We start from the raw sequence: 24,225 nt of genomic DNA, 5'->3' as shown, positions 1-24,225 counted from the left end.
TGTCCAAATTGACAGAAATGGAAAAAAAAACCAAACCAAAAAAACCCAAAACCCAAGTGAACAAACAAAAACTCCAACCCCCCCCCAAACCCAACAAAAACTCCCAAATAACCAAAAACCCCCAAAACAACAACAACAAAAAGAAAAACCCACAAAAAATCCCACAAAAAAACCCCAAAACTGCATGGCTGATACCAACAAAAAGAGAAAGCTTTTTTTATATTCTTGGTTTAAATATTTTAAAGTACAGGTAGAGAGTACAGCCAGAATTTCGGTGAAGTTTTCCAGAATTTACTTGAATTTCCTGCTTCAGTGACATGACAGATCCTTCCTAAATTCCAAGAAGACTTAAGTGCCATAGTAAAAACCAGGCTTGTTAACACCTCATAGACAACACCCCAAAATTATTAACTACAGCAGAAATTTCAGACCTAATTTTTTCTATTGGATGAGTTTTGTACAGTGTTGCCTCGTTAACGGAACAGAGGTCTGACAAGGAGGTCAGGAAAGCTTTTAAAAACGGAAAGAATGGTGGAGCAGGTAGGATTTAGGAGCAGAATGATGGAGCAGGTAGGATTTAGGAGCAGACTGTTCCTGGGAGAAGCTTTGTGGCTCTCTCCTGACCCTTTAGAAGCTGCTGCCCTGGAGCAGTGCATGGGTAGGAGCATCCCAGGAGGTGCTTTTCTCCTTCCCAGTTCATCCATATCCCAGTCCCTGGAGTGTCCCAGGGTAGTCAGGAGTGGCCCTTCTGCATGGCCAGCATCCAGACAGGGACACACTGCTCAGGGAAGCCCTCCTGCCTCTCCTCCCTGAGGATGGTGAGTCCGCTCATCTCGATGAGGCTGTGCAGGATGTTGAGGTCTCGGATGACGCTGCTGTCCAGGCAGTCCAGGGTGCAGCCCTCCCTGGCCACATTGTCCTTCAGAATGATCACCCCGTTGTCCTTCAAGCCACCCTGGCAGCGGATGAGGAACTCCAGGAGGTCTTTGTCTGTCAGATATCCTGTGGGTGAAAAGATGGTGTTTTAGGTTGGAAATGGGGGGGTGCGTTCTGTTCCTGTCCACCAGCTCCACACTCTTGAAAACCGGCAGCAGGACGTGCTTGCTGATCCGACCTATCCCAGAGCCACAGTCCAGGGCACGTCTGGTGCCAGCTTTCCCCACCCCCTGGGGGATACAAGAAAATCATTGCAAATCTGAAAAACACCGCCTGAAAAGAAATCACAGCAACTGTGTGTCTTAGGTTCAAAGATTTAGCTGGGGTGTGTGTTCTGTTTCCATCTGTCAGAGGTGGGGCGGTTCTCTGCTGTTCATGGGGCAGTTTTCTTTATCTCTGCCACAACCAATTCTCCCTCCAGGAGATCTCTTCTGTCCATGGGCCATTAATTATTAATTATCTTCTGTTCATGGGCCAGTGAGTATCCCTGCATGGCTGATCCAATTCCATCATCCCATGGGGAGGTGCTCTGCCCAGGGGAGGAGCCAAGCATTCCTACCTGGATACAATCTGAGCTTTGGGACACCCCAGCAGCCTTTGCCCCCTGCACTGCCAGAGGAGCAGCTTTCTGCTGCCCTGCATGGCCAGAGGGAGCCCAGGCCCATCTGCAGCAGCCCTGGAGCTGCAGAGGAAAACTCCCCCCTTGTGCAGGATCCCTGCTGCAGCAGAGCCACAGCTGGGGCTGCAGGAGGGCTGAGCCCCCATGGGATGGGGCTGGGACACCCCCTGACACACAGGGGCAGGGACTGCTCTCACTCTGGGAGTGGTTTGTTTTCTTGTTTTGTACTGTTCCATTTGTATTTTTAATTTTCCTATTAAGAACTGTTGTTCCTACTCCCATATCTTTGCCTGAGAGCCCCCCTTAATTTCAAAATTACAATAATTCAGAGGGAAGAGGATTGCATTTTCCATTTCAAGAGTGGCTCCTGCCTTCATTAGCAGACACCTGTCTATTCAAACCAAGACAGATCAAAAACAGATCGCTATTAACCATTCAGATATGTCAGAAGGTGCCTTGATCCGAGTCTCCATGGCCTGTTTATTGCAGAAAATTATTATTCTAGTCCTGCCAGATTTAACTAGGAAATCTTGGGCAAATCAATGAGATCAACAAATACAAACTCCAATCAATATTTGGGATCCATAATGGTGGCAGCAACAGATGTGGACAGAAGCCACTGAGGAGAGTGGAGAAAATAGTGGGTGCTGAAGGCTTCTTTAATCTGGTGGTTTAAGTTATAATAAGAATCAGTGGCAGGAGGCTGGAGCCAAACAAATTGATATAGGGAATAAGTGACAACTGTTTAACAGTGTAAGCAATTACCCATTGGAAACTACCACCAGAAGTGGGGTTTACCACCTCTTGAAGTCCTCAAACCAAGTGTGGTTGAATCTTTCAAGATACATTTTAATTGAACACAAACTACTGGCTTAGCAAGGGAGTAAAGGAATGAATAGAGCAGCTTGGGATATAAAGTGGGTCAGACTAGATAATCCCAGTCCTCTCTGTTTTTTACTGCTAAAAATCTCTGTAACTTTGTGTAGCACTGTATCCCTCCATCAAAAAGAGTTCTGGATCAAAAATCCAGCAAAGAATGCAGTGTCAATTCCACAACACCAAATAAACTCCCCATGTTACTCCAAACCCCATGGGATTTTTTGCAGATATGTATATATTATAAAATAGAGCTTTTTTCCCAGTGTTATTGAGATTCTGTTTCTTATCCTTCCTTCTCAAAGATCAGCAGTTCTGTGGATTACAGTGGTGCAGAGCTCAGAGAAAAGCAAAATGAGAACTCTCACATGTGAAACATCTAACATGAATAAACAAGGACAGGTGATGAGAAACTGAATGAAAAACTTGGTAAAAATAATCACCTGGATTTTCTAGTAAAACTATTTCATTTTCTTGATGGAAGACTTAAACTTTTATAAATGGAAGCTGTCATTTCAAAACCACATTTTGACATAGCATGTCAAGTTTCTTTAACCACTCCTAACAAAACCAAAAAAATAAAAAAGTAAAAAGCTCCAAACCCTAAAGCTGAATACCTTTCAAGTTGAAGGAAAATGGTAATTTCTATATGGAATGTAAGCTTGCACTTTTACTTGTTTTACAAAATGACTGCTAGAGCTCAGGTTCACATGCTTATGCATGCATAAGACAAATCAAGATTTCATTGGCGAGATTCATTGAAGCTTTTGAACACCTAATTTGGAACGTATTTTTCTCTTTGCTTGGCTTTTGTGGTAGTTTGCTAAGAAAATGAGATCTTAGAGGTGTTTCTCTCTAGCAGACAGGCCTGCCCTTGCTCCATCAAATGAATTTTCTGGCATATTTGAGCCAAATTCAAGATAGGAGTAGAAGTTTGATTAATGATTAAGATGTCTCCATACTTCCTTGACATTAATGGAGAAAGAAGATTCAGCTCTGTGTCTGTGCTAGGAATATGATATGCTCCCTCAGTTAGGAGCCACATATCTGACCAGCACAGCCTTAGATAGGTCTAAGCTCATTTCTCCTCATTTTGACTTGGATTTGCTCAAAAGGTGAGGCAGGAACTACATTTACTGCAATGACTCATTATTAAAGAAAAGCTAAAATACAAAGGAAAATTATGCTGCTGTAAAGGAATTTGTTCAGACCTCCTCTTGAATAATTCCTTCTGCCTTCTGAAACTGCACCCTGGACACGACAGTTCACAGATTAAGAGAAAACCTTATTTTCACTGCACAGAATATTTTTTTTTTGAAAGGTACATAGCCCTCATTATGTGATTACTCTAAATGCTGCAGGGCATTCACTGGGTGGCTGCAGGAGAAGAAGCAGATGTTTCTTATAGGAGAGGCTACCATGGGACATAGCAAAGGGAACCTATGTCTGATAAACATCAGTGCACATAATAAGACCTGAACTGATTTACAGGTATTGGTGATTCCACTATGGCTTTTTTCCTGATTGTTTCCTGAAATATCTCCAAGCCTGGATAGTCAGCAGCTTCAGAAACCACTGTTCACAAGTGTGGTCAGCCCTCTGTATCTCTCTGCACCTAAGAAAGAGCATTTCTGAACCAGAAAATCCCACCTCACCCTCAGCTGCCCCATTGCATGCAGGCTGCTCTCCAAGATCTGGCATGTTTCTCCAATACATGGCCTGAGAAAACCAACTTGATTTGCACCCAATGTGCACGTGGGGAACTCTCAGAAGTCTCTTGTGGTGCTTTAGGAAGTAGCCCCAAAGATCTGAGAACCTCCTTGGAGCAGAGGCTGCCTGTTCTGTGAGGTGTCAGGCCAGAGGATCACGCAGAACTAACCTGAAACCCACTGAATCCAGATGACGTCGTATCTTCGTGGGGCAGGTGTGAATTCCTGGAGGCTTTTGCAGTAATACATTTCTACTCTGTCCTCCTTGCCCTGAAGGTAGTTTGGGACCTCAGCCAGGAAATTCTCCATCATGTCCACCAGCTCCACACTCTTGAAAACCGGCAGCAGGACGTGCTTGCTGATCCGACCTATCCCAGAGCCACAGTCCAGGGCACGGCTGGTGCCAGCTTTCCCCACCCCCTGGGGGATACAAGAAAATCATTGCAAATCTGAAAAACACCGCCTGAAAAGAAATCACAGCAACTGTGTGTCCTAGGTTCAAAGATTTAGCTGGGGTGTGTGTTCTATTTCCATCTGTCAGAGGTGGGGCGGTTCTCTTCTGTTCTTTGGGCAGTTTTCTTTATCTCTGCCACAACCAATCCTCCCTCCAGGAGATCTCTTCTGTCCATGGGCCATTAATTATTAATTATCTTCTGTTCATGGGCCAGTGAGTATCCCTGCATGGCTGATCCAATTCCCTCATCCCATGGGGAGGTGCTCCGCCCAGGGGAGGAGCCAAGCATTCCTACCTGGATACAATCTGAGCTTTGGGACACCCCAGCAGCCTTTGCCCCCTGCATTGCCAGAGGAGCAGCTTTCTGCTGCCCTGCATGGCCAGAGGGAGCCCAGGCCCATCTGCAGCAGCCCTGGAGCTGCAGAGGAAAACTCCCCCCTTGTGCAGGATCCCTGCTGCAGCAGAGCCACAGCTGGCACTGCAGGAGGGCTGAGCCCCCATGGGATGGGGCTGGGACACCCCCTGACACACAGGGGGCAGGGACTGCTCTCACTCTGGCAGTGGTTTGTTCTCTTTTTTTGTACCTATTACATTTGTATTTTTAATTTTCCTATTAAAGATCTGTTATTCCTGCTCCCATATATCTGCCTGAGAGCCCCCCTTAATTTCACAATTATAATAATTTAGAGGGAGGTACATTGAATTTTCCATTTCAAGGGAGGCTCCTGCCTTCCTTAGCAGACACCTGTCTTTCCAACCAAGACACTGTTACCCACTATGTGTCCAGCCAGCCTGGTGACTTCTCTCCTTATCTTTGCAGGGCTGTTGGGAGATTGATAAGAATCAGCACAGATTTGGGTACCTCTGTCTGAGCTGAGCTGGGCTCTCACACTCCTGGGCTGCTGCTGCTGGGACTTCTCACTGCATTTACTGCTGTACAGGAAGTTTTTTCTTGGTGTAAGAAGAGACAGAGTCTTTCACAAGCCTTGGCTCTATCAGAAGATCCACTACTCTCTGTAAAGTCCTTGCAACTTCAAATGTTCACACCTCACAGGGAGCTATGTGGCTAGATAAGCCTCATTTTGTGCCCTGGAAAGGCCAATTAAAAAGGAAGCATACACCAAATACTGCATGCAAGCAGTAACTTCTGCAGCACAGAACTCCTGAGGTGCCCATGGGCATTTCTGCAGATACACAGAATCCCTGGGATCAAAGTGCAGTCCTCAAAATAAACTGTGTTTGAACAAAGTAGAGCAGAGTAGAAGGTAACTTATGACAACTCAAGAAGTTTGGTCTGGAGCATATACAGAATTTCTCTTTTAGGCATAGAGACAAGAAGGATGATTGACTAGGTTTTGCTTAACTGTTCCTTCTTTCTTCATAAACGTCATCTTTGGACAGAGATAAGACATGCAAAAATGTGGCACAAAGGCTGTGACTATGAGAAAATAATGAAGAGCTGTAAAAGAGGCTTTATAATGAAAGCTGTATTTCACCCCTAAAGCTTCCATTCTAGCTATAAAACAGCTCTTAAGAGCCCGCTGCTGTTCTGTAAAACAGAAATTCTGAGCCTACACATGCACTGACTGTGGGATAGGAGCTGCCCTGGCCAAAGCTATCTGTTAAGCAAACATATTAAAAGCAAATGTAAACACCTTTTCCCTGTCCTCTGGAACTGAGTGTTGAAGTGAAAGCCTTGGGCCAAAGTCCCTGCTGCAACCTCACTGCACTCAAAGGCAACAAGCCCAGGAAGAGTCTTGCTTTTCCTGCTTATTGGGAGAACACCCCCTGTGTAATGAACCCAGCATAAATCATGGAACTCACACTTTTTTGGCCTGGCTTCAGTGGGTAATTCAGTAGATTATTAAGGTCAAAGGACAGCACTGTCAATGACATGACTATGAATAGCCCAGGCCAGCATCTGATTACACGCAGTAATTGTAGAAAGAGCACACAAGGGCTCTCACCAGTCTCCAGGGCTGCTGCTCCCAATTTGTATGCCCAGGAAGATTAATCTCCTGATGTGTGCACGAGTCCATAGACCTTCAACCCAGCTGGGCTCTGGAGACTACCTGTTTGTAGTTAGCCAGAAAATGGGAGCCATTCCTCATGCACAGGCTGCGCCGGGAACATATCCCACAGCTCTTTTATTCCAAAGGAAATTTATGAGTGCCCAATTTAGCTTCTGAGAACAATTTTGGGGTGTATATGTGTCCTAAAGGACAGTGATTCTGAATAATGGGAAGCAAGTAGTCAGAGGAGCAGTCAGTCTCAAGCTTTGAAGCCTGTTCTGGCTTATAGTTCCTGGTGCTTCTTCAGATCTTGGAAGCTCCTGCATGTGGCTTTTACTGAGAGGTAAAAGGTGAAGACTAAGAGGTAACAAGGAGTTCAGGAAAGGAGAAGGAACTGTGTCTTGGATCTTTACAAAGGTGGATTTCCATCTTGTTGGCTGGCAGGTACACACAGGTCTGCACCGATGAGATTAAAAAAAATCTTTGAGAAAGCTGCTGAGAAAACTGGGATGATTTACCAAAACCACCAACAGAATTAGACAAAAAAAAGCCAGGTAATTCCTTCAACATTTGTGCTTCACAGAATCCACAGTCATAGTAGGGACTCAAAACCGGGAATTCATCACACAAAACCGGGAATTCATCACACAAAACAGGGAATTCATCTCCCGTGACACGTCACAGCAAGGACCTCTGATGACACATCTCCGTGTGCCATTGAGAAGAAGGAAAGGGAACGGTCATGGGAGATGAAGTTGGATCCCACACTTTGCTGAAAAGGAGTGAGAGCTCCCAGCAGTCAGTTGAGAAGCCCTGTGAAACACCACGGCTCCGTTTGTAATGAAAATGTTGACATAATTCCATGTTCAGCTAATATATTTTCAGTTTGGAAGTGCTTAGGGCTTTGACAGAGTATTAACATTTTCTTTGGAAGGCAAACATTTTCCCAAAAGTCTAATTGAGTTGAAAATCAGACTCCTTATTCAAAAAAATGGTATAAGTGAAAACTGTAAGCCAGAACAGGCTTCAAAATTTGAGACTGACTGCTCCTCTGACTACTTGCTTCCCATTACTCAGAATCACTGTCCTTTAGGACACATATACACCCCAAAATTGTTCTCAGAAGCTATATTGGGCACTCATAAATTTCCTTTGGAATAAAAGAGCTGTGGGATATGTTCCCAGTGCTACTTCAGGCTTTGGAAGAGCAGAAAGGCAGTGAAGCTATGTATGACAAAAAAAGGAATCAGAGTTCAAGGAAAAGATAAAAATCCCAGTGGTTTTCCTTCTAAATAAACAAAGAAGAGCATGTTTTCAACATCTCTTCTATCACCCTGATCAGACTGGAAAAAAAATCACTTTTCAATAAGTTTTCACTCAGCAAGTCACCAATCACACAGGTGAGTTGGGGGCAAGAGAGGCAGAAAGCGTTGAGGGCAGAGAGGGAGCCATAAAGTCAATATAATCTCCATCTGTAATATTTCACACACCTACAGCTCACAACCGACGCCGAATTAATGCTTCCTTTGTTTTCTTTATTTCCTTTTTTTACTCCCTGCCTCCGGATCAGGCACTCGGGAACACGGTGGCTGTGTGGACGTGGAGGCTGCCATAAATATGCAGGGCTGTAGCTGTGCTGATAACCCCGTACCTGAGACAGCCTGGAGCTTGTCTGCAGAGCCCTGCTGGCTCAGGCCATGTTGCTCTTGGTTTGAGTTCTGCCCACACACACATAAAACCTCTTAACTCCAGCACAGTGGCACTTTCAACCCCTCGCTCGACTCGCCCGCGGAGCTGAAATATCAGCGAATAAAATATCAGTGAAGCCCTCAGCCCCTTCCTGTAATTCCTTCCATGTGCCCAAGGCAAGATGAATTCTTTTCTCCCAAGAAATCTGTAGCTCAGCTTACAGTGGTGCTAAGGATCGTGCTAAGAAATGCCATACCTGAAGGAATGCAACATCAGTCATGGAAGGGAAATGTCACTGTGTGGCATTTCCACGCCAGCCAAACTAACTCAGGATGGGTAATTTGAGTGGAACCGGGCAAGTGTTTGTTCAGGGAGCACCGGTTTTGCCAGAATGCAGAGTTTTAAATGAATAAAACTCTCTGTGAAAGTGGTATTTCAAATTAAGAGAATAGTTTTTAGCCAAAAAAACCATGGGAAAGAATGTTGAAAATGTCAATGTACTTTTTTTTTTTTTCTTCATAACTTTCCAGGAAAAAAGAAACCAAACTTGTCAACTTTCATTTCTAAAGAGCATTTTTTATTTTGGAACTGACTTGCGCTCTTGAAAACAAAGGGGAAATTTTTTCAGAGGGTGAAACAATAAAAATATTGTTCAGTTCATCCGAAACAAATTTTCCTATTTCCCAATTTTGTTAAACTTCTCTTAAAAGAGAAGTTTGCTTCACCTTTTTAGTGTGAAGCATATTGGTTTTTCCTATCTTGATCACCTTATGGGTTAAAAATATATTCATAGAGCCATAAACTCGGTAAGACAGGTCATTAGTGTTATTGTTACTGCTACAGAAAGCCACTAAATATCTGTATCTGGTTGAGCAGGACTCAAATTTCAGTAGTAAGAAAGAAAAATAAGTAACATAATCAATTGGCTACATCTCAACAGGCTTTAACAAACTGAATCAGAATAAGCAAAAGGTGCAGACTCCTTTCTTTTGCTTTTTTATTTTTTTCTTCTTTGATCTTGGCCATTCAGAGTATCCTTTCTTTCCCTGGCTAATTATAGGAGTGGGAATTTTGCTCTGGAGTATTTTGTATCTGTCATCACAGCTGATGCATTGGGTATGATTCCCCTTTGGCATGTGAAGCTCTGTCACAGACTGTACTTCTTTCCTTTTTGGGTCTCGGAGAGGTGACACAAACCTGCTGCAGGAAGCTGCATCTGTGTGATGTCTAGGAAGGGAGAAATCTTCCCCTGAGCACACACTTCTGCACCTCTTGAATTCCACAAATGTCCTTAAAACAAGACTTAAATAAAATTTAAGGAATGTGCCTTGACTGTGTTTCATTTTCCTTCTGAAAATGCTGTTTTCAAAAATGTCATGTGTCACTGTCATATTTTCTGAAAAATACCTTCTCCAGGATTTTTTCCTGGGAAGCTGGGAAGCCTCAGAGAAAAAGGAAAACAATATTATCTCATTTGCTTCTGCTGTGTTTTGCTGCTTTGGAATGTGGTTGGAGATTGTTTATCCAACATGTGAATTGTTTCTACTTAATGACCAAACACAGTCAGGCTGCGTCAGACTCTGGAAGGAGTCACAGATTTTTCATTAGTATCTTGTTAAATCTTCTGTCTGTATCCTGTCTCTATTCCTTAGTATAGTCTTAGTATAGCATAAATATATAATATAATATAATATAATATAATATAATATAATATAATATAATATAATATAATATAATATAATATAATATAATATAATATAATATAATATAATATAATATAATATAATATAATATAATATAATATAATATAATATAATATAATATAATATAATATAATATAATATAATATAATATAATATAATATAATATAATATAATATAATATAACATAATATAATATATTATAATATAATAATAAATTAGCCTTCTAAGAACATGGAGGCACATTCATCATTTCCTTCCTGCCACAGGGGACCCCAAAAATACCACAGTCATGCAGAAATGTTACCATCAGCTTCAGCTCCTCACTGAACCTCCTCTGTATTTTCTCATTTTGTGTTTGTTGACAGTGTGACACAGGGAGGCTCTAAGAAGCCTTTTTTGCCTCAGCAATAATACAAATGATTGTTGATGCAGAAAAATGCAGCTATTCACTTGTGTTTTGCTGGCTCAGAGCCCCAAAAGTCTTCCTCTATCAGATACAGCAAATTTTGCCATCACTTGCCCTTCACAGCTCTGCATGATTTTTATCTGCTGTCAAGCCACACTAATTTCACTCATTTTCCACCCCAATCCGTTTAAACTGTGCCCTTTTTTTTTCCATATACAACATCTAATTAACCTATTGAGCTTTTGAGCTTTCTTCCCACATTGGATCATTAAGGCTAAGAAAAGGTCATCTGCCTATCCCAAATTTGTACATTTGAGCAGAAAATTAAAGATCTATGGCAGCATTATATAGAACTAGTCATTTTGTCAGCAGGAGAACGTCACAAATTTGTTTGTGGATTCCTTAACCTCTCATACTGTTGTTGTGCTGATTTAGTGGGCTCCTTCCCTGGGAAAAGGGAAGGGCAGTCAGAAAACCATCAGGCCACACTTCTAAAGGTTTTCAGATTTCTAAAGACAGTTTTAGGACTCAACAGGATTTTCAGAAACCTAAGGAGCAAAGTGATACTGCTCTTAAAATCCCACTTGGCATCTCCTTGCAACCCAGGCCAAAGCAGACCTTTCAAGACTTTCCAGTCCTTTAGCAATGTTCCTGAAAAGGTGTTCAGTGACACTGGAATGTTTAAGGAAAAATATTTTGCCTAATGTGTAGCCTCCTGTATATAATGTGTAGGAGAAGGTGGGTTTTGTTGCAGCATTCTCAGAAATATCTATAAATAGGCAAACCAGAAACTGGGCATTTAGTCTCAGCTAGTTTCCTAACTGGACTGCAAGAATTTTTACAGATAAATCTGCCACTGAAGCCAGCAAGGATTTTATCATGAAAGGTCCTGGTTCTACACTCAGAATTAATCCCTCACTCAAACCCAGGTAAAAGAACTCCTCATTGCAGCTTGGGAGCATTAGAAAAGGATGTAAAACAGGTAAAAATGATGTAGGACCAGGCAAAATGTGTATTTATTGAATTTGCTAGGAATACCCTGACAAAGGCAGGAATGATGAATCTGACTCCATGTTCTCAGAAGGCTAATTTATTATTTTATGATACTATATTATATTAAAAAATACTATACTATGCTAAAGAATACAGAAAAGATACTAAATGCTAAAAAGATAATAATAATAAAATCTTGTGACTCTTTCCAGAGTCCTGACACAGCTTGACCCTAATAGGCCAATGAGTGAAAAAAACTCACAGCAGAATCCAATGAAACAATCACCTGTTGGTAAACAATCTCCAAACACATTCCACATGAGCAAAACAGAAGAAAAACAAATGAGATAAAAATTGTTTTCCTTTTCTCTGAGGCTTCTCAGCTTCCCAAGAGAAAAATCCTGAGCGAAGGGATTTTTTCAGAGAATGTGAATGCCACATGTATTCATGCTGAAAAATGACCTGGTAGAACACATGACTAGACCCAAGGAGAGTGGTGACTGTAAATCAAACATGACACACAATGCCATTTAAATCAGGTGTACCTGGGCACCGTGCAGGTCATTTTTGACACATCACCACTGTCACTTCATATTTTCTGAAAAATCCCTTCACCCAGAATTTTTCTCCTGGGAAGCCTCAGAGAAAAGGAAAACAATTCTTATCGCATTTGCTTCTCCTGTGTTGTGCTCATGTAGAATGTGTTTGGAGATTGTTTACCCACAGGTGATTGTTTCATTGGTTTTTGGTGTGAGTGTTTTCACTCATTGGCCAATTGAGGCCAAGCTGTGTCAAGACTCTGGAAAGAGTCACAAGTTTTCATTATTATTTTTTTAGCCTTTTGTAAGTATCTTTTCTGTATACTTTAGTATAGTTCAGTATAGCATTCTTAAATATAATATAGTATCATAAAATAATAAATTAGCCTTCTGAGAACATGGAGTCAGATTCATCATTCCTTCCTCCATCTGGGGGCAACCTAAACACAATCCACCACTGCTCCTTGCAGAAGATGAGATGAAATGACTCACCCCAACAAACTTCCTGAGGAATTCCCGGGAGGATTCCACGTCGGTGTTGGAGAGCTCGATGTAGTCGCCCATCATTCCCTCCTCCGTGGCGGGCACCTCGCGGTAGAAGTGCTTGGCCCTGGCGTAGAACTGCATCTCCCCGTTGATCACTTGGCTTGTCAGGGCGTAAAGCTTCACTGCAAGCAGTGAAAATCACCATTATAAATCTCCATTTTATTGTTAGTGACAGGTATTTCTGCCTGAGCTGATTGCCCCATGTGGTGGTGGAGCAGCAGGCCTAAGGCCTACAGACCGAATCCCGACCCGAGCCTGCAGGAGCCATGAGGGAGCTGACAGCTCTTTGTGGGAACAGACCTCTGCAGCAGTGAAAAACAACTTGTTTTTCCTCAGAAGGAGCTCTAAGACTATGGAAATCAACCTGCTTTCCCTGAGAAAGAACTCTAGGACTGTGATAAACACTAGCCACGTGTATAAATTGGTTTTACGCTAGATATAGAAATGAAAGTTATCTCTCACAAACAACCCTTCCTGCATGAACACACCAGGAGTTTGAGTGACCAATCAATACAGGGCAACAACTTGTGACCAACTGGGGATAGACAGGGGATGTTCTTAAAAAACCCTATAAAGGGTTTAATAAAATAAACTGGGTTGGATCCTTTCTTTTTGCACTGTAAAATGTGTTCTGCATCCCTCTTTATGGAGCGCCACAGCGACACTCCAGAGGCATAATGATGAATGTTGGATTTTACCCTTTTCTGACCCAGAGATGGGGCAACTGAGAGGCGTTTTAAAAACTTTTATTCCATTTTCAATCTCATGAGAAGGGTGAGACAATACAGATGTTATAATTCACGCTATCACAATGAGGAGCCAATTATTTCTTAATTACAATACACTAGAAGTGTTTCTTGGCCTATCAGCTTTTGCCACACCATGCTGTAAATGCCTTAGAGCCAATCATCTAAAATTACCCCTTGTGGGTCCTACTACAATGCATCTTTCATAGTTCTATTTCTCCAAAGTATCCAGTCTTATTTACAAAACCATCCTTTGAAACTTGTTTCTAGTTCCATTTCTCTCTCAGCAATGTCTTGTCCTATTCCCTGGCATTTCTAAGTCAGCATTTCTTATCTCAGGGTTTACATACAGATGCACACTATGTGAGCCTTCTGCCAGGGTTTGAGAATTTTCTCAAATCCATTTCCCACAGATGAAGACCTGTAAACTTAAGTTGAGCCTTCAAAACACCAAATCCATTTCTAAAGCAACAGTGGAAGGAAAGGTGTGGGATTGAATCCTACAAGGCCTTGCAGAGATCCAGCCCTCCTCATGAAAATTTGGTGCTTTCCAGGTTCAGAAGTCATTTCAATCATCACACTGTGTTTTCATGTCAGTGAAAAATCACTTCAGGTTTGAAGTGAACACACATGCCAAAGACATCAAGTGGTCTGATTTTTCCTGGAAAAGCTGTGGGCAGCATTTACTACTGTGCAGGGTCATCATTTCTGTTCTCACTGACCTAACTGCTGTGCAGATTTCCAGAAATGCTTTCCAGCTATTGACAGCTGCTCAGGGAGTGCCCCAGGAGGAGAGGGGATGAATGAGGCACTTGCTCTGGTTTATTTTTAGTGATACTCTATGGTCTGTGGCAGTGCAAGTAAGCTGAACCAAGGAGCAGATGGTAGTCTCAGACCTAAATGAGTACACAGGGGGGACACAGTTTAGAAGAGACAGTCCTAAATTTTCATCTGGCACAGGTCAAGGAGCAAGGTAATCAGTGGGTGATATACTGAAAGGTTCCTGTGTGCCAGAGGCTTGGAGGTTTCCTTCCATGGCTTGGCTACATTGCTGGTAATATACAGCAATCAATATTTTGAAGCTGTTTTATTAAAATCTGTGAGTTTTGCTGGATAAAGGGCTATTTTGCCCTGTTCTTTAAAAACTGAGGTGAATCTTCCACAGCCTGGGTTTTTCTATACTGGATGTGAATCAGCTTATCAAAAGCATGGATTCAAAGTTCAGAAGTTTGGATTGAGGCAAGCTGTGAGTTTTGCTTGCACATCATCACCTCTCTTTGTCTCGTGTGTGCACACAACTGCCCAGGCATTCTCCTGTGTGTGTGACAGACCCTCCACCAAAAACACAACTCAAAGACAGTGAAAACCAAGCAAGGAGGAGGGACAGAGTCACACTGGGATGAACCCTTTGCAAGCACCACCTTGCAGTGTGAGACCAGCTCTGCTGCAGCTTCCCATTGCTCCCAGGGAACTGGAAATGCTCCAGCAGCAAACACCTTCTGAGCTCATGGCAGGAGAGGGAGGGAGAGCTCCCTGACAGCTGCACAGAAGGACCAGGCAGCAGTTCTTTGTCCCTGCATCTTCAAACTTCCATGGGAGCACTGCCAGCTCCTGTGGAAGGGGCTGAATAGGCTTGTGCAGGCCAGGGAACAGGAATTATGCCCTCCACATGGAGGAGGAGAGCAAGGCCAGAGGCCCTGAATATAAGCCTGGAATGTGTTTAATTGAGGGCAAGCAAGCTCAGCAGGGAATGATAAGTGTGTGCCTGCCCATCCTCAGCAGGAGAGTGACATTTTGGAGGCAAATGAAGGGGGGACAAAGGAAGTAGGATAGGGAATAATTACCACCAAGGACCACTCAGAACAGAATAGTGCTATTGGGTTACATATAAGCAGCATGCCCAGCATATTCCTCATCCAACAAAAGCAGCATTACCAGCCCCTCTTGTCATCACCTGCTTAAGTCAACTGCTGAACGGATACTATTAAAGCTTTAATCCATTACACATTTATGTTATGCCTGAGAAATTTATACCACAAGAAGCACTGAGCCCAGCAAGGGTCAAACCTGGGAGTTTTACACACTCCACTGATTATATTCACATATTCAGAAGAAACCATTTAGCTGAAGAAATTAATATGAAGGGGGCAGCAGCCAATCCCCAGAACAACTTGGCCAGGGTGGCTCCCAGAGCCTGGGAAAAAGACTCCATCCATAGCTGGGATTTTCCCAGTAAGGAATCTCTGTCCTTATCCAGAAGTGGCACCATCTTGTCTTCTCTGTGTCTGCTTTTGCTCTGTTTCAGAGGTCAGCCTGTCTGCTGAACAGAACTGGGTCCCTATATGTTGGCTTTGTGAGATTTTCCATGTAAGATGAGATTTTCCACATAAGAACCCAGTGATGATTCCAGGGGTTGTTCCATGGACCTGTCAAGGGACAGTGATTTATCCCATTTTGCTGGATTGAAAGGAAGGACATTTACAGGCTGTCTGCACACCAGGACAGCATGAACAACAAATATTCAGAGTCCTTCTACTCAAAACATGAGCCTGACCTGCGGCAACACATGGGGACGATATGGTGTTCAGGATATCAGATCTGGAGTGCCTGCTCTCACATTTCTCACTCAGAACCAGTATCAGGCTTGCAGAATTCCTGCCAGGACTTGCATGCACACACCAGCTGACTGCAGCTCCTCCTGGGCCATCTGGGGCCCCAGAGCCCTGCCCTACGTGCTGGTATCTGAAACCAGCTCTGGGTGAGCATCCACAGGGGCTTCTCCACACATTAAACTGTGCAAAGATTATTATTAAGATTATTATTATGCATGTCTCCCACCCCAGGGCATGCAAGGACACAGGACAGTGCAAAGAGGGGCACTGTACCCCAGATTTTCTCCTGTGGACCCACAGCCTCACTTGTACAGTGTGAGATCCACAGAGGTGATTTGCACCTCTCGCTCCTTCAGTGCTGCTCCTCCCTCTCAGGAATTTGCAGCGCTGCCAACTCTCCCAATGCACAGCCCAGTTTTCCAGACACAGCCAATCAACCTCACCTCTGATCTGCCTTGCAGCTGTGCCGGGCATGCAGGCTCCAGCAGCACCACAGGGAGGAGGAGGAGGTTTGCCAGCTTGCAGGAATCTGCCCCAAAAGAGAAGTGCCACATGTCCTTGGTGGAGGTTTGCCAGCTTGCAGGAATCTGCCCCAAAAGAGAAGTGCCACATGTCCTTGGTGGCTGTCAGGGCTGCAGCCATGCCTCTCCCTCATCACAGGGCCTGCCTAGCCAGAGGCATCTCCCTTTCCATGTAGGACTGCCTCATGCATCAGGAAATTAAATACTTGTGAGGCCTGCTATGGGTACACGGGCTGCCTTCAACAAATTCCATAAAGTAGGGCATGAGCAGGATAGAACAACACAGGCTGCAACTTCCTCAGACATCACAGGGCAGGCAGCTGGCTAACATATGAGGTTCTCACTGTTAAGGCAGGTAACTTGTAAGATTTAAAGTCAGAAATGTGTTTCCAGTAAAGAAGAAATGTTTTCATGGCACACTTGTCCCTCAGCTGAATCTGCTGGCAAGTTCCCAAGGGAAGATGGTCGAAGCAAACCCACTGCTCAGGCAGGCTGAGGGCACCAAGTGGCTCCCTAAAGGTCACTCCAGTCATGAGACATCAATAATTTTCAGTCACTGCAAACACAGTCTGGAGGCAGAGTGGTGATCTACAGCTGAATGCCAGCCAATGTGGACTAGACAGACACCACCCACCTGAGCCTTTTGCCCTGCAAAGTTCAAAACATTACCTCTCATATTTTCTTATGGATCAGTTAAAAATGTTGCTTTCCAGTGCATTTAGTCTAAATCTCTAAAGGAATGGACCACTTAACACATAAGACCCAGTGCAATCCCAACCTGCAGCATGCTGACTTACAGTTCCTGACTTCAACTAGATTTCCCTGGCAGAAGTAAATGTTGCAAGTAATTTTTTTTGAAGTTTTTATTTGTGAACATTATTTTGTGGCTCCAATTGCTTTCTGCAAGATACTGAACTAATTCCAGTTTGGCCGAGTGCTCCCTTTTAAATGCAACATCTGCTTTGTGCATCAGTTGAAAAAAAGAGTTATCTGTGTGCATGGAAGAATCTACCTCTCTGCTGTGGTCTGAGTACCATGTAAATTCTGCTTTATGGAGGATGAACATCCTGCCACCCCCAAAGCAGGTTTTACTTTTAGCCACGTGCCTCACATGCAGGAATATTTGTCTCCAGGGGTGGATCTTCTCAGTTTTCCCCTGCAGATCTCAGCCCACTGGCACCCAGTCCCACAGCTCGTGCAAACACGTGCATCATTTCCAGCATCTGAGTAGCTCCAATAAAGTCCACTGGGCTTAAGGGCTCACACACACATTTAAGTACATTGTTGGATCAGGGCCTGATGTTACTCATGTCTTTTATTTATAAATGTTAGCCAGGTCTGTAAAAGTGACATGTTTCTCTTAAGAGGCTGTGATACCAGATATGCTCAGCTCCTAAGTAAACATGCCCAGAAGAGCTCCACCACTGAGCCCAGCAATGGAGTGGGGGGAGAATGGAGCCAGCAGGGTTTGGAGGAAGGTTTGGACCGTGCTGACCCTGGGCAGCACTGCAGGATTCAGTGTGAGGCTTGGTTTCAGTGTTGTTACTCATAAATTGGGGTAAGCACATGCTTAAACTTCCCTGCTAGGTCACAGTGTTGCTCTAGTCCTTTACACAGAGATTCTGCCTCCAGTCTTGAAGCCTGAGAAGCTCAGCTCATTTCTGCTCAGGTCCACTTTGAACTGAGCTGGAAACTGTCATGATGCAGAGATGTTCAGACCTGCCACATTCTGTCCTCTCCATCACAGAGAGCACTGGATCACAGGACAGTCCAAGTTGAAAGAGACTTAAGGAAGTCTTTGGTCCAAACTGCTGCTCAAAGCAGGGACAGACATGATGCCAGATGAGGCTCAGCAAGGTTTAGAAAGCCTCCAGTGATGGAGAATTGTACAACTTCCCTGAGCAACCTGTTCCAATGCCTGACTGTCCTCACATAAAAATATTTTTTTCCTTATAGCCAGTTTGGACTACTTTTGATTCATGGCCACCAGCCCCTGTTTTCATGCTGCACACAACTGTGCAGATCTTAGCTCCATCTTATTTATGACCTTCCTGTAGGTACTAGCAGGGTGATTTTTGGTCTCTCTTGTGGCTGTACATGCCCCATTCCCTTTGTCTGTCTTCTCCAGTTCCCTCACCATGAGAGTCTTCCAACTCATTCCATGCCATTTCCTGCTCTGGCAGCTCAAGGCTCTTTTGCTACAGAAAAGGTGATCATTCCTTCACCCAACTAGCCATGCTTCTGTTAATTCATCCTGGATTCTGTTGGCTGCCAGGACATTGAGCTGCTGCCTACCAAAACCCCACCAGGATGAACTCCCTGGCCAGTCCATGGTGTTGCTGCCCAGGGCTTTTCCTATCCAGGTACATGACGTGGCTGTTGGATTGGAATTTCAGTGGGTTTGAATGGCACTAGGTTGCTGCTGTCTCTTTCCTCCAGCCTGTTTAGGTGCCTCTGGATGGCAGTCCTGACTTAGAGTTTGTGGGCAGGTCCTGGCAGTTGGCTGCAATCTCTGGATGTGAGGATAAAACAGCCCTTCACCTCCTCCAGGTTACTGATGAGGATGGCAGGGGGGTTGAAACCAGATGAACTTCGAGGTCTCTTCCAGCCCAAACCATTCCATGGTTCTAAACAGGACAGGTCCCAGGACAGACCCTCGTAGGATTCCATTGAGTTTTCCATTCAATTCCAAGATTTGACCCCAACTCTCTGAGCCAATCACCTGAACATGTTTTACTTGCCTGACTGTCCCTCTATCCAGACCCTGCCATCACAGCAGGATGTGAATTTCCCTGGATGTGTACTCACAGCACATGAACCACTCCACCTGTGTGGGGGTCCCAGTTGTGGGTTTCTCTGGGTCTGGATTGAAGGCATTTGAGATAGTATTTCACATTCAGACTCAGGTGTTTATTATTTCTTATCAGTAAAACAGTCTTATCACTGTGAGTTGGGCAGCTTTTCATTAGAAGGCACAAAATGGCCAACAATCTCTTGTTCCAAGGTCTCCTAAGACTAAACTATCCAATTAAGAGCTGACACCTGGATTATTTTCCCTTTTAACCCAATAACTGATCCCAAAGAGCCCACAATGCGGACTTTTCTGCCCAATTACAAAATGCCACCCAAACCCATGAAGAAGAAACCCAGGACAACACCCTGTGCCCTCCATCTTGCTTCCATCCACAACACACTAAAAACCCCAAACCCTAAATTTCTCACCAAGTGATACACCTACACTGCTCTCTATAATCTGTTTCACACTTCTGTGGATTCCAGTCTGTGTTGAAATCTAGGAAGCTTTCTCCATGAATGAGGGTCAAACTCAATGCTCCCCTGGGGGTCAGGGCACCCCAGAGCAGACAGAGAAATATTCCCTGTGGTGCCCTGGCTTTCCACACACCTGTCCTCATGCCCACTTTTACTTCAGGGCAATAACCAGGGAGTCAGACACATGGTGCAAATTCACCTGAAGGCTGGGCTCACAGAGCATCTTCCATGGAGTCAAAGTAACTTGGATAGACTGGCAATAAGCTCGTAAAATCATTAGTTAAGTTTTAATGAGCTAGGTCATGAAAAGCCTGGCAGAGAGGACCTTTGGTCTGATAGGAACATTTTCCAAAGCTTGTTGACCAGGAATGGAAATTCAATAAAGTTCAGACAAGAAATAAGTATAGTTTTATGAGGGAAGCAATTAGGCCTGGAAACAGCTGAGTGGTGCCTGATGGGTTCTCAGCCATTTGAAACACTTAAACCAAGGTATTTCTGTGTTCATAAATAAATTCTGTGTTCTGTGACCCAGACAAGTTACAAGCACGATGCCAGAATTTTTACACTCAATTCTAAGTTAGATGCCACAGTGGTACCTTCTAACCTTAAAATGATGCAGTGGTAGTTACACTAACAGCTAACACTGTAGAAAATCCTACTCAGTTCCTAATAAGTTGTGTTTATTTTCAAAACAAATGAAAGAATAACATTTACATCAATTTCATGAGATTCCATCAACCTGTAATTGATTTTCCTTCCTTTCCATCTTTCCTCCTTTTCCATTGTTCACAGCTACCTACAGCTTGGGATAGGAGTATTTATCTTCCATGTTTCATTTTAAATAGCTGCAGATATTGCTGCATTAAAAATACTACAATAATAAATATATTAAATAAGTATATTTATTAATAAATATAGTATACTATTTATTATAATAATACTAAATTGCACATTAAAAATACTAAGATAACATGGAAATGTTTGCTTCTCTTTACAGGATTAATGAATTCTACCCTCTTGAGCAGAGTCATCATTGGCATCAGTACAGTTCACACAAATAGGTAAGATATTCCTTTTGCCTAAATGGATCATTCAATTAGAAAGGAACCCCCAAGAATTCGCTTAAACAGATTGCACAGGCTCATCCATCCCATCTTAAAATTCCTACAGGTCTGGCATTGAGTGTAGGCTGAACAATTCTGCCTAAAACAGAACATGCTGACATAATACAGACTTGAGTCAAATCTACTTTTTAGCTTTATTCTCACAGGGAAATTTTGTTTCTTATTCAGAGTCAAATTTGCATAAGAAATGAATGTTCATTTTCTACATCTTAAAAAAAAAAAAAAAGGCAAAAAGCCCACCAAACTCTCTTGGCATTCTGTACCAGAGGCTGTCATTAAAATTTGTCTATAAACAAATTTTTGGAAGCATTTTCCTCCCAGAGGGCAAACAGGTAAGACAATCTGCTGCAGAGATCTGTGTAACAAAGACTCTTGAAAAAAAAAATTTAAATCACCATCTTTCAAGATGGCACAAGAAAGAACCACCTGCCAGCTCTGCTAGTTTTGCATTTGTCCTTCCAAGCTCCAAACAGGTCAAAGCACGTTTTACTCAAATGATGGCAAAAATAGGAAGGGTCAGCCAGAAACCAAACTTCTCCCTCACTCTTGCAAGCCTTTCCCTCTCCCTCCTCTAAAATTCTGTGGAGTTTTTAGGTGAAACAACAGACTGCTGGATTGGAGGGAGTTGGGAGACACAGCTCCAAACTCTTTAGTGAGCGCTGCTGTCTTTTTGAGCTGGGTTTCTCAAAACTACTCCTCCTCCTCCTCCTCAGTGCCAGTAAGGTGTTTGTCCTCCACCTTCTGACACAGTCCATCTTTCCAGAGCACACACGGACACTCCTGCCCACAGCTACTCACCCAGGGGGAGCTTTTCCAGCAGGTAGAGGTAGCACTTGAAGAAGTCGTTCTGGATCGCCTTGTGCAGCACAAAGGACATGCTGTGCCGACAGAGCTCCTCGTCTGTCTTGTGCCAGCGAGACTTAAAGGCCAAATGTGCTGCTTTATAGGCCATGATGAAGGTTTTTTTTTTTTCTGGGAGAACGGGCTGCTGTTGTGGCTGGTGTTCTCTGGAGGAGCTGTCCTTTCCACGGGGGCAGAGGCAGAGTCATTTAAATTGTGGCAGTGTGCTGTCATTCTATATCGGGGTGTGTGCCAGGGGGCGGAGGCGGGTGAGAGGGGGGTGAGAAATGCTGGCTCTTGGCACTGGCTCACACTTATCCCTGGAGAGTTGCCCTCTGAAGGAAGCAGGTGCTGGAAGTGGAAAAAAAAAAAAAAAAAAATCCACCAGGAAATTGCTCAGCCAATGTTAAAGTGTATCCGCTCCAAAAAAAAGAGTGGCTTTAATTCAATTGTTCTTTTATTAATCTATTCAGCTTTCACTCCAAAAGAACTCAGATATTATGGAATCTCCCTCTTGCATCTTGCAGGGTGATTTTGTTTCTGTGTCTCTTCTTCACTATTGGTTCTTCAGTGCAGGGCACTCAAGAGGAAGGCCAGAAGACAGAACAGAGATTTACCTCTACACAAACTGTGAGTCTCAATAAACGGTGATCCCAGCAAGCAAAGGTGGAATCCTTTTCAAGCTCTGTTTGCTCCAGGTGTCTGCAGTATCAGTACTCTGCACTGCAGAAACACAGTTGTGGGAATCTAAAAAATTAGAGGGTTTTGGGAAAGCTGCAAAAGGCAAGGCTCAGAGGCAACAGAACTGTGATTAGAGCTAAGCAGTAGCCATGAGATTGGTCAGCAGAAAAATTATTTAAACTGTGGAAAAGCAAGGACAAATAGAACCATGGTCTGTGTATTAATGCTTGGCTAGAATAACTCTCTAAGCTGCAGAAAAGTTTATCTAGCAAGATATTAGGAAGTTTGAAGCTTAATAATGGAGCTCTGTGCATTGTGTTTTAAGGCTTACAAGCAGGTATTGTATTTGAAATAAGCAAGCATTGTTTAACCAAAGGTACCTGTGCTTATTGTAGTGGTTGGATGGAACTACTGTCAATGTGCTTTGGCTTTGTGTGATTGGTCAAAAAATTTTTAAAGTAAGTTATAACATTGAGTTCTTGGTCTGCTGCCTGAGATGTGAGCTGGTGGCATCTTCCCATTGTCATAACCATGTAATGAGACTGATGCTGGAAAATCAAAAAGCTCAAGGCACATTCCACAGCAGTTCCCCTCCCATTTGTGATTTGTACACAGACTCTGGCCGACGTCAACAATCAGGAAATTGGATGTTCCCAATACAAATGGGCTCCCCTACATCCCCAGCAGCACTGCAACATCCTGACAAATATCTGACCAAGTTTTTAAGAACAGCACAAAGGTGACCCAGCCTTCACCAAGCAAAAGAAATCTTATTTGCAAAAATAGACTCGAGTTTCTTTTAAGCAGGATCAGTTCCCTAGTCCAGCTTACAGCTGATATGTGGCAGTTTGACTAGAAGTGTGCAATATCACAGGGTGGAAAACTTATAGTTTAAGGGTTTAGAATACAGTAATATCTATAAAGCAAGATGGAGGTTTTAGGGTGGAGGTTGGTCCTTCTTCACCTTCTTCTCCCTGGGTTTAGGTGGTTTTGTGTAATTGGATAAAAAGTCCCCATTGCAGGCCATGGGTGGTTGCTTATTGGGTTAAAAGTGAAAATACTTCAGGTGTCATTTCTTAATTGAACAGTTTATCCTTAAAAAGTCTTGTAGAGAGAGAGATGGGGCTCCATTTTTAGTTTGTTAGAGTGAAGTGCTGTAAAGCTCAGGGTTGGTGAGACTGTGACATAGACACCTGAGTCCCAACAAGAAATACCATCTCACACATTTAATCCCAACCCTGGCAAAAAGAAGCAAAGAATCCACACCAGAGAGTGCCACAACAGCCAAAGGTAATCCTGGATTCACTCAGCAAAGTGAGGTTTTCTCTTAGCAGACACCATAAACCCCATGAGAATTGTTGGGCACAATGGCACCCACACTTGTCTTTCCATGGTACAGTTCTCACCCAATGCAAACATGTCAGAAATAACAGTTCTGAAAAAAAAACAGGGTTAGTTTTTCAGGGTGAATGTTGGTTATAAGTCTTTTAGATAAATTAATGATGGGTTTGACTCACAGCAGTCCTGCCCTACACAAAAAGAGTGAAGATCTCCAGAAGGCTGCATAAACACTACTTTTATTTTCTTATTATTTTACCTGCATGTGATCAAATCCCTGTTGCAGCTCTGTCATCTGTGAGTTGCTGTGGACACACCATTTCTCCTCAGATCTTAGTGCAGACAACCAAGTGAATCTCAAGAGCACTGAGCCTTTTAAAGCACTTCCTACTGCTGTCAAAGCTTAGATCAAACAGATTTGTGCCCAGAACTGTGTGATAAAGAGCACATAAACAGCAGGGTTGGGTTTGTTGGGTTTTTTTGGTTGTTGGGTTTTTTGTTTTGGTTTGGTTTTGGTTTTGGGTTTTGTTTGTTTGTTTTGGTTTTTTGTTTTGGTTTTTCACTAAATGGATGCTTCATTTCCTATTTGTAAACAACAGCATATTAATATT

At 43.3% G+C, this 24,225-nt stretch overlaps 1 protein-coding gene across 1 annotated transcript; it reads right to left on the bottom strand.

The window, feature by feature from the left end:
• Positions 1-200: 200 nt before the first annotated feature.
• Positions 201-21,815, bottom strand: NTMT2 (N-terminal Xaa-Pro-Lys N-methyltransferase 2). The gene is made up of 4 exons (XM_063165246.1): positions 21,554-21,815; positions 12,429-12,604; positions 4,311-4,560; positions 201-1,002 (listed from the first exon to the last, which is right to left on the bottom strand). Exons 1-4 carry the CDS (start codon positions 21,705-21,707, stop codon positions 734-736), a joined length of 849 nt encoding a protein of 282 aa, XP_063021316.1. The 5' UTR covers positions 21,708-21,815; the 3' UTR covers positions 201-733.
• Between the last annotated feature and the right edge of the window lie 2,410 nt (positions 21,816-24,225).

This window comes from Melospiza melodia, chromosome 11, assembly GCF_035770615.1.
Source record: "Melospiza melodia melodia isolate bMelMel2 chromosome 11, bMelMel2.pri, whole genome shotgun sequence".
Taxonomy (NCBI): Eukaryota; Metazoa; Chordata; class Aves; order Passeriformes; family Passerellidae; genus Melospiza; species Melospiza melodia.
Note: the sequence above shows the minus strand (reverse complement) of the source record. Positions and strands in the feature narration are given on the sequence as shown.